This window comes from Anolis sagrei, chromosome 5 (assembly GCF_037176765.1).
Source record: "Anolis sagrei isolate rAnoSag1 chromosome 5, rAnoSag1.mat, whole genome shotgun sequence".
Classification (NCBI taxonomy): domain Eukaryota; kingdom Metazoa; phylum Chordata; class Lepidosauria; order Squamata; family Dactyloidae; genus Anolis; species Anolis sagrei.
Window position 1 is genome coordinate 131,148,710 of NC_090025.1, and position 15,468 is coordinate 131,164,177.

General features: G+C 38.2%; 1 protein-coding gene across 3 annotated transcripts in view; it reads right to left on the reverse strand.

Moving 5' to 3' along the window:
* MET (MET proto-oncogene, receptor tyrosine kinase) overlaps positions 1-15,468 on the reverse strand; it is a 132,550-nt gene that overhangs the window by 48,528 nt on the left and 68,554 nt on the right. For all 3 annotated transcript variants that reach the window (XM_060777688.2, XM_060777687.2, XM_060777689.2), the window contains 3 exons: positions 14,504-14,638; positions 12,842-13,015; positions 2,441-2,601 (listed from right to left, as the gene is read on the reverse strand). In XM_060777688.2, coding sequence (XP_060633671.2) covers positions 2,441-2,601; positions 12,842-13,015; positions 14,504-14,638 — 470 coding nt within the window. The remainder of the gene's footprint in view (positions 1-2,440; positions 2,602-12,841; positions 13,016-14,503; positions 14,639-15,468) is intronic.

Here is a 15,468-nt window from a genome sequence, read left to right on the forward strand (position 1 = left end):
GCTGTATCTGGCCCGCGGGCCTTCGTTTGAGGACCCCTGGTGTATCTGCATTCTGCAAAGATGATAGCATAGACATATGCTATGGCACAGCTATTGAACTTGGGAAGCTCTGTTGTACTGTGCAATGTCTGAGCATAAAAAGGGCATTTAGAGGGACGTCTGCATGTAAGCAACTCTTTTAAATTCAAATACTGTACTGAGTTTGCAACAAAATGTCACTTCTTAGAAACTCTGCCCGAAAGAAAGGCTACAATGGTAAGGAAAGAATCTACCCATTCACATTTTCCAAGAACATAATGAAGACATGTTAGGACACCCTTATCAGAAACATTCAAAGGCTTCGCGCTATGAAGTTTGTTTGTATGAGTCAGTCATAGAAAATCAAGTGCAGTTCTTTATTTACATTATCTGTATTGCTATGTCAGCAATACACCACAAATGTTTTCCTCAATTTGCTAGAGGATTATGAGGCAAATGCTGGAGAGCTAAATTCCAGAGTAGCTGTTAATATTAACTATCTGGCGCCTACATCAGTGGTTGCAAGAATTAACAAGATCCTAAAGGAACTGCTTTGGCACCTCAACTATATATATATATATATCTGCCATCTGTGCTAGAATAATGCTTCTGATTGGTGAGTTAATAATACTATGTCTGTGGTATGGAGTTGATTCTATATTTTGCACAGATCTCATCTCAATTCTGATTCCAATATAGCTGAGGCGTCAAAGCAGTTCTTTTAGGATCTGATGTCCCAGGGATCTGGCTTTGCTCACTCCTCAAGGGAAGAGCAACACGGTATACATATATAGATGCTTAAACATATATATATATATATATATATATATATATATATATATATATATATATAGATGTTTTATATTAATTTTTCAGCTTTATATTAATTTTTATATTAATTTCTCAGCTTTATTCACACTTTCCTTTCTTCCACTGGGAAGAATGGGAAAAGCAAAGCTGACTTTGAGACTCAGAAGGAAGGAGGAACTTCTGTCCACACTACGCTTTCTTCTAGGAAATGTTTCTTGCTGGTATCTTTGACCTAAGAAAGAGATAAATGTGGAGACTTCTCTGCACAATGTTAGTTTTCCTTGCTGTAAGCTCTGTGCATCCTTTTAGGAAGGGCATTAGGGAGAATGAGGAGTTTGTTTATGGAAGGGAATTTCTTTGACCCTTTGTAGGTGACATTCGGCACACAGACCATGTTCCATTTTCTTGTTATATGCTTTTGCAGCGGTGCTCTTTCAGATAGTAAAAGCATTCCTACACAGAATGCATAGAAGTGTTCTAATGAAGAGGCTAACAATGTGTGAACTAGTGTGGCTTGGTTGTCCCAGTCTGGGAAAATACAGTAGCCCATTTCATTTTTATGTTAATATTTATTAGTTAACTTTCTGAACCATGTCTACCTACTGCGGTGAATAAACTATGAGTGCAAAATATTAACATTTATATTTTTAAAGTATTCAAAATCTAAGAATACTATACAATGAAATTCCATAATAATAATAATAATAATAATAATAATAATAATAATAATAAATGACAACAGCAGCCACAAGAATTGTACATGCCCAGAGATGGAAGGGAGCACTTAGCCCAACACAAGAAGAATGGTTGGGGAAGACTTATGAATCTGCTGAGATGAACAAATTTACTATGCTGATAAAGAAGACTTGGTTAGCAAAGTATAACGAAGATTGGGATTTACTAATTACCTTTTTCCAACAATGATGGGACATTTATCAATAGGGTTAATGAATTACTAGTGTTGCCTCAAGTACATTATTTTGAAACACCCTATAATTTAGAACAAGTAGAGACTAACAAGGCATAACAACCAACAGATGGAATAGGAAGCTTATAGATTCTTTTGTTTGTTTTTGTGTACGCACATGTGTTTTGTTCTTGTTTTTATTGTTATTATTAAGGTGAAAAGCAGGCTTTGTCTGTAGACACTTCCACAGTCATGTGGCCAGCATGACTGTATGGAACACAGTTACCTTCCCGCAGAAGCGGTACCTATTGATCTACTCACATTTGCATGATTTCGAACTGCTAGGTTGGCAAAAGATGGGGCTAACTGCAGCAGCTCACCCTGCTCCCCGGATTCGAGCTGCCAACCTTTCGGTCAGCAAGTTCAGCAGCTCAGCGGTTTAACCCAATGTGCCACCAGGGAGCCCAGTTTAGTAGTAGAGGATAGTATGTAGCTGTGTAGTTTTTAGTTTTATATATCTAAAAAAAATTGTGTGTGTTTTATTTTGGTTTTTTCTTGATTTAAATTACTTTAAAAACAGTATGTATAAAAGGTTACACATTTGACAACATATATATAAAGAATTGATGGCTCCAGTTTTTTATTATAGTTTTCATTCATTGCATGCACGAGAAGCCTTGTTTTGAGGAAGTATTGATAACTTACCTGTTTTTGTCACTAGCTTTGACATCCAGAACGCACTGGTCTCTCCCTATAAGAACTGTCATTTTCTTTAAACTGAACTTGTTATTTTTGTTGAATCCAAAGTCCCATCCACACAGTGTCAGTCTTGTTGCACCATCAAAAGTGGCACTGCTTGGAATAATCTAAAAAAGAAAGGAAAATAACAGTATTGTACTTATATCTTCTGATAGCCTTTGAAGGCAAAAAATAATTTCATCTAGAAGAGAGTATCCCACCCTTTATCTTAATTGTTCCTCACCTTGCATTCATCACAGCATGAGTCTACTCAGACAGTAGCAATAAATAAGCCAGCCACTGCTAGAAAGCTCTGAATTATTATGTTTAGGGGCACTGAACAAGCTCTGCATTGTAATAGTTTTTTTTAATACCCTCTTTTATGTCTTTCTTGTGGTATGCTGGAGAATACAATATACTTATTTTATTAGAAGAATGATACTGAATAAAAGAATATCAGACGGAGAATGATACTTATTTCACCAACTTGATGAAAACGCAGGAATTCACTGTGATGACAGCTTCAAAGACATCTAAATCAAACATGGCCCAAGGAGCCAGAAATTCAACATAATGTCTACAAAAATGCTTTGGCTGAACAGCTATCATTTGGTTACTTCCAAATTTCAAGTTAAAAATAACCCACCTTGTAGCAATGTAGTGACAATTCAGAAAGGAAATGCCCCCCCCCCCTTACACTCAGCAACCTTCTGTATATTGTAAATTGTGTTGTAAATATAACAATGGTGGGAAAATGCATGAATGCTATAGAACTTGTGCAGATTTCACTAAAGGATATTCAGCAGTGTCAATAAAAATTTGACAATGCTGTAGGGTTTACACAGACTTCACAATACCATTTAATTTTGTAACCATTTCAAGCCAAAGCCAGAGAACAAAAGGCTTAAGGCATGCTTGTGATGGAACAAGAAGAGTGTCTTTGGCTTAATCTTTTAGAGAGATATTTTATTCCTATTACGCAGCACAATTGTTCCTTTCATCATGAGCTCTAGTTTTTCATGCTGCATCTGAGAAGAACATTTCTAGCAAAACGCTCAGGTTACTGCTCTCTTTTAATATCCACTAAGACTGGTACAATTCTTTTCAACTTCATCTACACAGTTTAATACTTGAAGGATTGAAAAAATGGAATGCCAAGGGAAAAGTAGGCATTGTGAACATACCGCACACATTAAACCATAGAATAGTAAAGTAATTGTCCCTAGAGAAAAATGAATGAAGACGTATATCCAAACCCTAATTAAAAAAAACAATTCAGAACTCTTCCACAGTCTTTTGTGCATGCTGTCACATTTCCTCCATATATTATATTATTCAAGTCATACAAATAAGAATTCTCCTACAAGTAAGTGATTCCCCCCACTCATTCAATGATCAAGGATCTGGAGAACAAGTCCTATGAGGAACAGCTTAAAGGGCTGGGCATGTTTAGCCTGCAGAAGAGAAGGCTGAGAGGAGATATGATGACCATGCATAAATATGTGAGGGGAAGTCATAGGGAGGAGGAGGCAGGCTTGTTTTCTGCTGCCTTGGAGACTAAAACGCAGAACAATGGCTTCAAACTACAGGAAAGAAGATTCCATCTGAACGTTAGAAAAAATTTCCTAACTGTGAGAGTTGTTCAGCAGTGGAACTCTACCCCAGAGTGTGGTGGAGCTCCTTCTTTGGAGGCTTTTAAACAGAGGCTGGATGGCCATCCGTCGGAGATTCTTTGAATGTAATTTTCCTGCTTCTTCGCAGGGGGTTGGACTGGATGGCCCATGAGGCCTCTTCAAACTTGATGTTTCTATAATTGTATGATTCATTTCCCTATCAAAATTGAAAAGCAAACAATAAAAAATTAATATTTACGCAGATTGCTGGCTGATAAGCCAGCTATTCGGTAGAAAACCTCCCAAATGCTATTCCAGAATCTATGGGAAGATTTTTGTTGTTGTGTTCTTTAAGTCTGAGGTTGAGAAGTGTGACTTGCTCAAGGTCACCGATGGGTTTCCATGGCCAAGAGGGTTTTTCAGCTCTGATCTACAGAGTGGCAATCCAATGCTCAAACCGCTATACCCCACTGGCTTTCAAGATCATTTTGCCAACTAATAACAAGTAACTTATGAGTGTAGTTGTGTTGTGTACACTTATATGCAACAGTACTTAATCATGATACTTGATTCACTGCTTTTATCATAATACTTGATTCAAGAATTCCTAGCACATTGAGGTGATCATAACGAGGGTGGCCCTTCCAGGAAATCCTCTAGACGACCAAATTATCTACCCAAAAACCTGAACTGTAACTCGGTTTACTAGCCCCTGTCTGGACTATTATTGTGCCTAGATACCAATTCAGAAATCTAATTCTGCCATCTGGATTTGATGAAAAGCAGACAAGATTTGGTATCATTCACATACTTGTGACATATGAATCTACATTTTCAGATGATCTCTCCCAATCATTTAATGCTGATGGTAAACAGAAGGGATTTTAAAAAGCCTTGATGCATTCTGAAATGTAATAGTCAGGCATAGGAATTACCCACCTCAAAAGAGACATAATCCTACAGGGTAGCTGCCAGAACTCTTCTCAAAGTAGGCTTGAAACTCATCTGAAAGCACTTGTATCAGAGGGCTTGTAAACCACTTTCCCAAGGATCTGGCTCAAGAAAGGGATTTTAGAAACCCTCTGACACTTGTGCATATTGTCTAAAATGTGGTTAGATGTTTTCAGGGGCAGATTGTAGCTTCTTAAGAAGTTGGTTGTAATACTTCACTTGAGGACAAATTTACTTCCTACACTATCTCTTCAGATATCATCACCCTATTAGAGGTAATGAGCCTGAGAGGACCAGGGGTAATGCAATAAATGTTGCCAAGCACTGTATCCATATCCTCAGCAACTGAAATTCACCTGATAAATATGGACAAGTTGGTAATAAGGTCATCATTACTGTCAAATCTCATTCGTGCGTGTTTTCAAAGTTTCTGACATATGCTACTGAAGGTTCCACAGGTATCATAGTAGGCTAGTTTATGTACCATTGTATTGTCATGCCTATAACTCATTGGCAAGTTTCTGTTATGACTGTTGGGCTCAATTGATCATTGTAAACATTCCTCTTGGGTACTTCAAGGATTAGAGTCCCTGGTAGTGCAATGGGTTAAACCCTTGTGTCGGCAGCACTGCTGAATGAAAGGTTGGCAGTTCGAATCCAAGGAGTGGGGTGAGCTCCCACCTCTCAGCTTCAGCTTCTCATACGGGGACATGAGAAAAGCTTCCACAGGATGGTAAAACTTCTGGGTGTCCCCTGGGCAACATCCTTCCAGACAGCCAATTCTCTCACACCAGAAGCAACTTACAGTTTCTTAAGTTGCTCCTGAAACACACACGCGCGCATGCACACACACATACACACACACACACACACAAACTTCAAGGATTTCAGAACCAACTTTACAATCTCAAACCAAGGACAAGAGGTGGCTGCTCCCTTATCCAAGTCCTAGCGTTGTTTGCCCAAATGTACCAATATTCTATTGTTCAGGTGCGAAATGCCTATTTACAATAAAAGCTTGACACTATTTTTAAACTGTCAACAATGTCAAAACAAACACAAAAGACTTTCACCCCTTTTAAGATGAAGGAAAATAAGTCAAAGCCATAATTATGTTTAGTGTGTGAATTCACCTTTTTTAAATGACCTGAATTCCACAGCTGAAATATTTGTTGTTGTTTCTGTTCCATTACTCTTTCTGGTGACACTCATCCAAATTTCCTGGCTGCTTTTGGCTTGTTTATCATCTCAGCTAACAATCACATCATTTTTTCCCGGCTGGCCTAAGAAATAATTGCAAAGCCTTTTGACATAGTTCTTGAGCCAAGTGAACATAGCTACTGAATGCCAAATAAGTAGACATTACAATGAAAGTTTCTAGGGAAAATTATTTCCAGGGCTGTAGCTGTGTTAGCCTAATGCAGAAAAGCAACAAAGAACTGTGTGACACCTTAAAGAGTAACAAAATTTATTTGGCATAAAGCTTTCGTGGAGTAATGTGCAGTCCATGAAAGTGTATGCCAAAATAAAATTCATTAGTCTCTAAATGCCTCAAGACAGCCTGTTGATCAGGGAAAGTTGGTTTTATGCCAAAATCTCACAGATAACTGTTTAATTCTATACATAAGGAAAAAATATGAGGTGTTTCGATGTTTTGGAACTTTTTGGGGAAATGCCTGTTGATAAATACATTAGCTTGGGGGGTAGGGCATAAAGCCCCAGAAAGCTTTGGGTTAAAATTAGGAGGGTGTAAAACAATTTTCCTCAGTCATCCTAATGCCGTGACCCCTTAATCCAGTTCCTTATGTTGTAGTGACCCCATCACAAAATTATTTTTGATGCTACTTCATAACTATAATTTTGCTACTCTTGTGAAATGTAATGTAAATATCTGATTTTCATTCACTAGATTGAATTTGTCACAAATACTAGATATGCCCAAATTAGAATACTGGTGGGGCTGGGGGGGGGGGGGGGTTGATTTTGCCATTTGGAAGTTGTAGTTGCTGGGATTTATAGTTCACCTACAATCAAAGAGCATTCTGAGCTCCACCAATGGTGGAATTGAACCAAACTTGGTACACAGAATTCCCATGCCCTACAGAAGATCTTAGAAGGGTTTGGTGGGCACTGACCTTGCGTTTTGGAGTTGTAGTTCACCTATATCCAGAGAGCACTATTGTCTCAAACAATGATGGATCTGGACCAAACTTGGCATGAATACTCAATATGCCCAAAGGTGAACACTGGTGGAGTTTGGGGAAAATAGACCTTGACATTTGAGAGTTGTAATTGATTGAATTTATAGTTCATCTACAATAAAAGAGCATTCTGAATCTCACCAATGATAAAATTGGGCCAAACTTCCCACACAGAACCTCTCTGCCTTGAAGGGACTCGCTAGCATGAACCTCCCTCCAACCTCATACATTCTCCTTCACCCGCACATGCACACCACACTGCCATGCGTCGCGCACGCCTGCTCTCCCCTCCCCGCTTGGACTCTGAGAAACAGTCCTTCCCTTGGCTGAAAGGCTGACCAATCATAGCGGATAAGTGCTTTTGGTGGAAGGATTCACCGTCTGTGTCCAAAAAGGAACAGAAGGACAGTCGGAGAGATCTTCAGCCTTTTCTGTCAATGGGGTTTCTAAGACCATCAGAAATATATGTTGAGAAACACTGGTGTAAAACGAAGGATACAAACCCTGACACCCACTTTTATACTTCTTGGCTGCTTTTTACAGGATAAATCATAGAGCTAGCCTAAAATGATTGCTATAGTTTATATGTCAACTCATGTAGAATGAGGACCTATAGGCTGAGACAATCTTATAACTGCCAGACAATGACCTAAATCCCATTTATTCATTTTAAATTGATCAAGTCCATTGAAATAACTATTGAGGGTGGTTCCAGAGAGTACTAAATCGCGGGTTTTAATCAGGAGAAAAAAATCCTGGGACTTCAGAACATGTCCTGATACAGACCTATTGGTCCCGGGATTTCTGCCTCCACTGTCCACGCTAGATGCTTTGTCCCAGGATTTTGAAGCCCCCAAGATGACCACCTCAGGATTTCTACTGGAAAGTTTGGCGGCTTTTTTTAAAACAAAAAATTGAAGATGTGAATATGTGAAGATGTGTATCTCGCAAAATTTCCATTCCATGGCTATAGAAACTTTGCGATCCAGGTGTTTCATGAAGTTTTTGACACAAAACAAAATTAATGGGGTAGCACCACTTCTGTCCAAGTCAACTCTACACTATCAAATAGGAACAAACAATTTCAAGCCAGGAACAGAACTTTGTCATTATTGACACTTTTTAGAGCATGCCTGGCCATCTGTGCAGATGGGTTTAGTGGTATAGTTGTGGCATGGAACAAATATTGCTGTTCCTGGGTTATACATGTCTGTTCCTGACTGCTCTTATTGTGAAAAGATGTGCAGCATTGACTAGGGGGCCACAACTTTGTTCTGTCTAGAGAAAATGTGCCCTCCACACGTATCATGAAGTTTCTGCCCCGGAAACAACGTTAATGGGGTCGGACCACTTCTGTCCAAGTCAGTACTACACAATGAAACAGGAATACACACTTTCAAGTCAGGAACATAACTTTTTAGAGCATGCCTGGCCATCTGTCTAGATGGGTTTAGCGGTCTACTTGTCGTATAAAAGAACAGGGTGATGTTCTTAGGTTATACATGTCTGTTCCTATTAGTCACCTGCATGACTTTGGCTCTCAGCATTTACATTCCTCTCCACCACTTCAATGTCTCTCCAGATAGTAGTACGTTTTTGCCATTTACTAAAATTTCCCCACATTATTAGCATAGATCAGGTGAGAAACCAACATATATTACCCGGGAACTTCACTCTGTTTTTCTCTGGCACAAGTACACCACAAAACCTGTCTGGACAGATGGTCATACAAGGTTTGAATAATTACAGTCATAATGGCATTCTATTCCTCGTTTGAATGTGTCTGTGCCTGTTTCATTGTGTACTACTTACTGTGAAAATACTTGTTGCACCCCAAGAACTTCGTTTTTCTGCTAGAAACTTCATTAAACAGGTGAAAAACCAAGTTCCTTGTCCCAGGAAAAAGTTTTTGGGTTCTACTCAACTGTCATTTTCTTTTTGCAATCAGGAACAAACATCTAAAACCCAGGAACAAACTCAGATAAAAAATCCCGCGATTTCTGAGTGCAGGGACATACAGACATTCAAAGATGCAGATTTTCAACTTGGAATGGGGATATTCCCGCACGTGAAAATTTCACGTTTTTTGCTGTTTGTAGCAATTGCTTCAGTGTTTTGAGGGAATGGTGTTTGACCACCCTCCTCTTTGCTGCAAGAGCTCCTGGAATAAAGGTATTGTCTCAAAAATACGTAAATCCTACTGAATCAATGGGACAACTCCAGTTGGACTAAGAGGAGTCAAATGAACATGTGTCAGATCATGTATGTGGGTTTTATTTGTGCCCTGTATCATAGATGCCTAAATATAGGACATGTAGGCTAAAATGTAGGCTAAAAGTCAGAATGGGAACAAAAGCAAACCTGTCATTTGTAGAATAATCATGTGACTGGGCACCAAAATAGTACAGAATAATGGAAGCTTTATCATACTAAAGGCGAAAAAGGAACATTATCACCAACTCCAACCTTGGCTATGACCACTTACATTAGCACCAAAGTATTTAAACACATTTTAATCATAATTCTAGCCAAGCTTTAAAATATTAAAGGATTTTCAGTTTCTATTGAAAATGCCACATAAAGGAGGTTATTATACCCCCCCCCCCCTCAAAAGGTGGGGTAGGGAATCCACCAAGCCTCCGTATCTCTGCTAGATTTAATGTGCATGAGTTTAAACCAACAGACAAAAGTTGAATAATCTTTTTTTTTATTTTTTAGCGGTAATGCCAACTGTCATGGTCCAGCAAAGCGTGAAATCTGCCTTAGCAGCTTGCAACCATAAAGAGCTAGGTACTCAGCTGCATTATTTTCTTTCGTTTCAGAAGCAGGTTTCACGAAGTTGCACATGATGTGGTGCATACTATTAAAACATTTTGCAATTTATCACTGCCAGGGAATAATATTTATTGCAATTTTAAAGTAGCATATTGAGCAAATGATCTCAGGGTTTAAATCAATCCAACTGCACTCTGAGAAATCATTTTTTTTCCTTTTATGAACTTCACACAAAACACTCCTAAGTACAAGAATGATGTTTACTGAGTCTCATTTAAGGAACTGACTGTTTTTTAAAAAATTATGTGTGAGTGCTTTACCCAGTCTTTAAAATTAGTTTATGCAGGTAAAAACACAGATGTACATTTTATTATATGTAAAGCTGCCTTGGATCCACTTCGGGGTAGAGAAAGGCAGGATATAAATAGAGTAAATAAATAAATAAATAATATTTAAAAAGGAAGAAATGACGCAGGATGGAACTGAGTAATTTCAAGCTAACCTCACAAAATCTTAACATGACATCTCATCCATATTATGGCCTCTTTCTAGTCCCCTGGCAGGGGTAAGGGGCCTTAATGTAGTTTTAAATATGATTTACATTCACTTCAAGGCCCTTTTACACTATGTGGATTACAAAAAAGCCTAATGTAACTATGAATCAGACTTCATAATTTAAAAGTTATTTAGGACTTGTCTTCTACTCCATTTAAGCTGTGGCTTAAAGTGAATGTAAATGTCCCTTGTTTTTTTTAAAAAAACAACAAATTTCCCATCTGTATGTGACTGTAAGGTACACGGCAGTGGGTGTATTATTCACTCATATTTCCTTAATTCACAACTGCGTTATAACCTGTTACAAAAGATATATTTGTCATTATCCTGTTGTGTCCTGTTACTTTGGGCCTTTCCCATTTCACTTAATTACTGCTTACCATTCTTCTATCAGTAGCAAATAGAAGACATTTATTATCTCCATTAGGTTTGCTCTGGATGCAGTTTTATATGTTCTATTTCACATGTCCTGTTTACATATCCTATTCACACATTTGGCTGTTTCAAAACAATAACAGTGTAAAAACATCCATAGTATAAGTGGTTGGTGCATGTAGTAAAGGGATTAGAAGAGCCATGGTCACTCTGTAAAACTAGACCTTCAGAATAATGTCACACTTAATGCAAAATGACTTGGTTAAATGCAAAGGCAGCCTATCAAAATCTTGCAATGACCATAACTAAATGAAAACAGCAATGGACAACTAAGCTCATTTTCTCATTTGGTTAATTTTGCTCTTGCTTATTCTTTTTATATGCATGATACCCCCCCTCCCCCGCCCCAGCTGAAACCAGTTTCTGGTTGTCCCTTTTCCCGAGGATCTAGCTAGTCTTTGAAAACCCTTTTTTACTGGGCAACAACAAAGGAGAGAGAAACATTTTCTAAAAAAGATACTCCATCCAAACACATCATCAAAACTGACAGCTCTGTCAGAGTTCCCATGGGGGAAAGGGACTTAACCGAGCCAAAGGAGTGCATTTTACTCCCATCAATATCAAGGTTTTAAAAGAATTTTTAAAGGCTTACAATATAGAGAAGAACACAAGTTTCTCTTAAGGATTCTTGTAACCAAGAACAAGCAGCTCATTCCATGGTGAGAATTCTGAAGTGAAAAAGATTTGGTTGCATGCCAAATTGCAAGTCCAAAGATGGAAAGCCCTGCAGCCAGTTTTCTGGATTCTAGGATTGATGAAACCTATTCAGGTGAAATTTGCAAAAGGCCTTCCCTATACTCCTTTATTTACTTTAGTTGTGCGGCTAACAGAAGTTCCAACAGGGAAGGCACCCAAACTCAGAAAATGGAAAGAGATACACACATTGACACACAAAGTGCTTCAGGGAAGGCCACATAAACTTTTTCCTTCAGAAAATGCAGAGGTAACACCTCCAGATACATGCACACAGAGTACACTCAATTTCGTATTTTCCAATACAGTGTTCCCTCACTAATTTGCGGTTTGCTTTTGTGGACTCGCCGTTTCACGGGTTTTTGCCTCCCAGTTTATGAATGGTTGCTATTGCCCAGAGCAGCATTCTAATTCCACCTCCTGGCAATGATAGATTGTGAAAGGGGTTTTTACCTTCCCCTTCAGAAGAGAGGCAGCCAATCAAGAGAGATTTCAAAGCAAAGCAGAGATAGCTAGCAAAAAAAAAAAAAAGTGTGCAGTGCCTTTAAATCTCTCCTAGCTTCTGCCTCACCCTCAGAACACCATATAGATATATGGCATCACTACTTCACAGATTTTCATTTTTTGTGGGTAGTCCTGGAATGTAACACCCACAATAAGTGAGGGAACACTGTACTGTGTTTACTTTGGTTTCATGCTGCACAGTATTTCACAGTCGGAGCTCTTGGTGGCACAATGGGTTAAACCTTTGTGCCGGCAAGAATGATGACCGACAGGTTGGATGGTAAAAACATCAAACATCTGGGTGTCCCCTGCGCAATGTCCTTGCAGATGGCCAAATCTCTCACACCAGAATCAACTTGCAGTTTCTCAAGTTGCTCCTGACACAAAAAAAGAAAGAAAGAAAAGGATTTCACAGTGTGAAAACATACATTTGCCATGTACCAGAAGCTTACAGCAGGGCTGTACAGGTCTCTTTCCAGCTATCACCTACACCACGCTGCTTCACTTCTGGCAAGTGTCCCTCCAAGCAACAAATTGATGTTTGCCCAAATTTGCTAAACCAGCACAAAGCTTTATTTAGAAATAGTAAAAATATTGATCTGAAAAGCATTCATTCAAAGCACAAAAGAGGAATACCATACCTCAGAGATCTGGGGTGAGCATGTTTCCTGTGTCCACCCTCCACCGCTGCACTCCCAAGAGTATGTACACTGATTTCCACACCAGCCACAGTTCATGAAGGAAGGTGACAGAAGACACTGACTGCAGGTACTGAAGTGAGAGCATCCTGGTCCATTTAGTGGGATCTTGGTTATCTAATGGCACAAATATTTATGCATTAATTAATTATTTGCCACACTTGTAACCTGCTCTTCTCATCCCGAAAGGAAATCAGGGCGGCCTCATAAAGGCAAAATTCAATACCGTATATACATATCGGTAAATAAACAACTGATTTTAACTGATGTTTTAATATTTGAGGTTTTAATTGGGTTAATTTTAATGATTTTTCACACAAACGTTAGGAGATATATATAAGGTGGATGAAATCACTCCTGGCTTTGGTTTGAGGAAGATTACCTTTAGTTGTCCCAGTTCATAAGAATACCTGCACTTTGTATTTGGACCTGAAACTTATTGGAAGCCAAAGGAGCTGTTGGGTGCTTTGACTTCCTAATTTCTGGAAATATGGAACCAGTGTGTAGAGGGAACAATACACTGAACTCACTGCATGTGGAGACTGAACTATTGGGATTCAAATTGAACCACTAGAATCAATGCCCTATATGAAAAAATCTGTATGTATTTATTACACAGGGATTGAGGGTGATCATCAATTAGTTGATGTCTATTATGCTCCTAAAAGAGTGCGGCAAAACAATTGACAACTCTTTGCATCATTTTAATCTCCCTTTTAAAGCACCAGACATAATACTATTTAAGCCGAGCACAAACCAACAAAGGCAAGGAAATGCTAAACACCATTCTTTCATTTAATGCATTGTTCAGATTTGTTCCCAATAGTTTCCACTGGAAAAAAGAAAAGAAAAGGTGTCAGGCTTATATTTGCATTTCCTCTCTTTTGCTGATTCATAACAGCTCTCTTGTTCAAACAACTCCCAATATTCATTTACTTACTTCCTTAGAGGAAAAACAAAACAAACAACAGAACAAAACTGAGTTGTGTTTTTTTAAGGAAACAAACAATAGATACAAGAGTCTGGAAAGGTATCCAAAAAAGGTACTATCATTCTTCAGTGGTAAGACACCAATGATTCTAAGGTTTTTAGTACCACCACCATCAACAACAACAACAAAAATACACCTGTGATTCACCCCATATTTAGAGATGTTTATACAGTATAGGAAAAAGTGCATCTTAGAATGGAAGAAATACAGTATTTAAAATTAGAGAGTGTCTATTAAGTTGAACTATATAATTTAGTCATGGAGTAGTGTAAAAAGTATTGGGCCATTTTCACAACTTACACTTGCAATCATTTTTTGTGTGTGTTTTAGCAACCAAATTCAAATGAAAAAGTTTGAACCTCCTCTTTAAATTTATCAGAATACAGCCTCTGAAAAATCTGCTGTTAAATTAGCAACTGCCAAACAGTTTTAGGCTCTTTTTCCCACATATAAAACAGAGGAATAGTGACCTGACTTCACTCTTACCCGTGTGAATGAAGAAAATCAAATGTTCAGAGATGCACCCAAACTAATTATTGTAAAATGGTCAGTACTCAGAGAAAATCTCTAAAAGTGTACATTACCAAAATCACGATATATTAGGAAATATTTACCCTATTTCCCGTGATCACCAGCATATAACCATCATTGCCTGGTAAATTCTCAATTATAACCTCTGGAGAAACAGGTTGGAAATCCAGGTGAAAGTTCACATGTGGTGTTCTGCGTTCTGAACGGGAAATCACTATCTAAAAAAAAGAGAATAAAATAATAAAAACCAAATCAAGGAAATAATGTATATCCTTAATACACATTGCTTTTAATCCATAATTATTGTTCTACTAGTTATAAATGCACCAATAAAAGTCACAAATTTCTAACCTCAAATGGTCTGAAAAGCAAGGGAAGTAAAAACTTCTGGAACTTTTAAAATATCATATCACACTGGGGTCTTCTCCACATAGTTGAATAAAATCCCACATTTTGTGCTTTGAACTGGAATATATGGCAGTATAGACTCAGATAACCCAGTTCAAAGCAGATGTTGTGGTATTTTCAGCCTTGATGTTCTGGGTTATATGGCTGTGTGGAAGGGCCCTTGGAAGGAACATTGGCTGTTTTTATGTTTCAGAGGCAAATTTTAAATTAGTTGTTTATCTTTAAAACCTAATGCAGCCTAAGGGCCTTTTAATTGCTCTGAACAGGAAGGATTATTTTTAATATATATGTGTTATTGTGATAATTTCATGCTTATGTTGTTTTGTTAATTTTATGTCATACTGTTTATTCTGTATGTTTTGGTGATGTTACTTGGAAACCGCTCTGAGTTCCCCTCGGAGAGATAGAGCGACATATATAAAGTTTGTTTGTTTGTTTATTCCACACAGCCCTATATCCCAGAAAATCAAGGCAGAAAGTCCCAAAATATCTGCTTTGAATTGGGTTATCTGAGTCCACACTCAAATAATGTGGGATTTCCTGCCTTGATATTCTGGGATATAGGGCTATGTGGAAGGGCCCTGAGACACTTTCTGAATAAGGTCTCCTAGGCTTTAAGTTACATAGGGCAAGTTTTGTC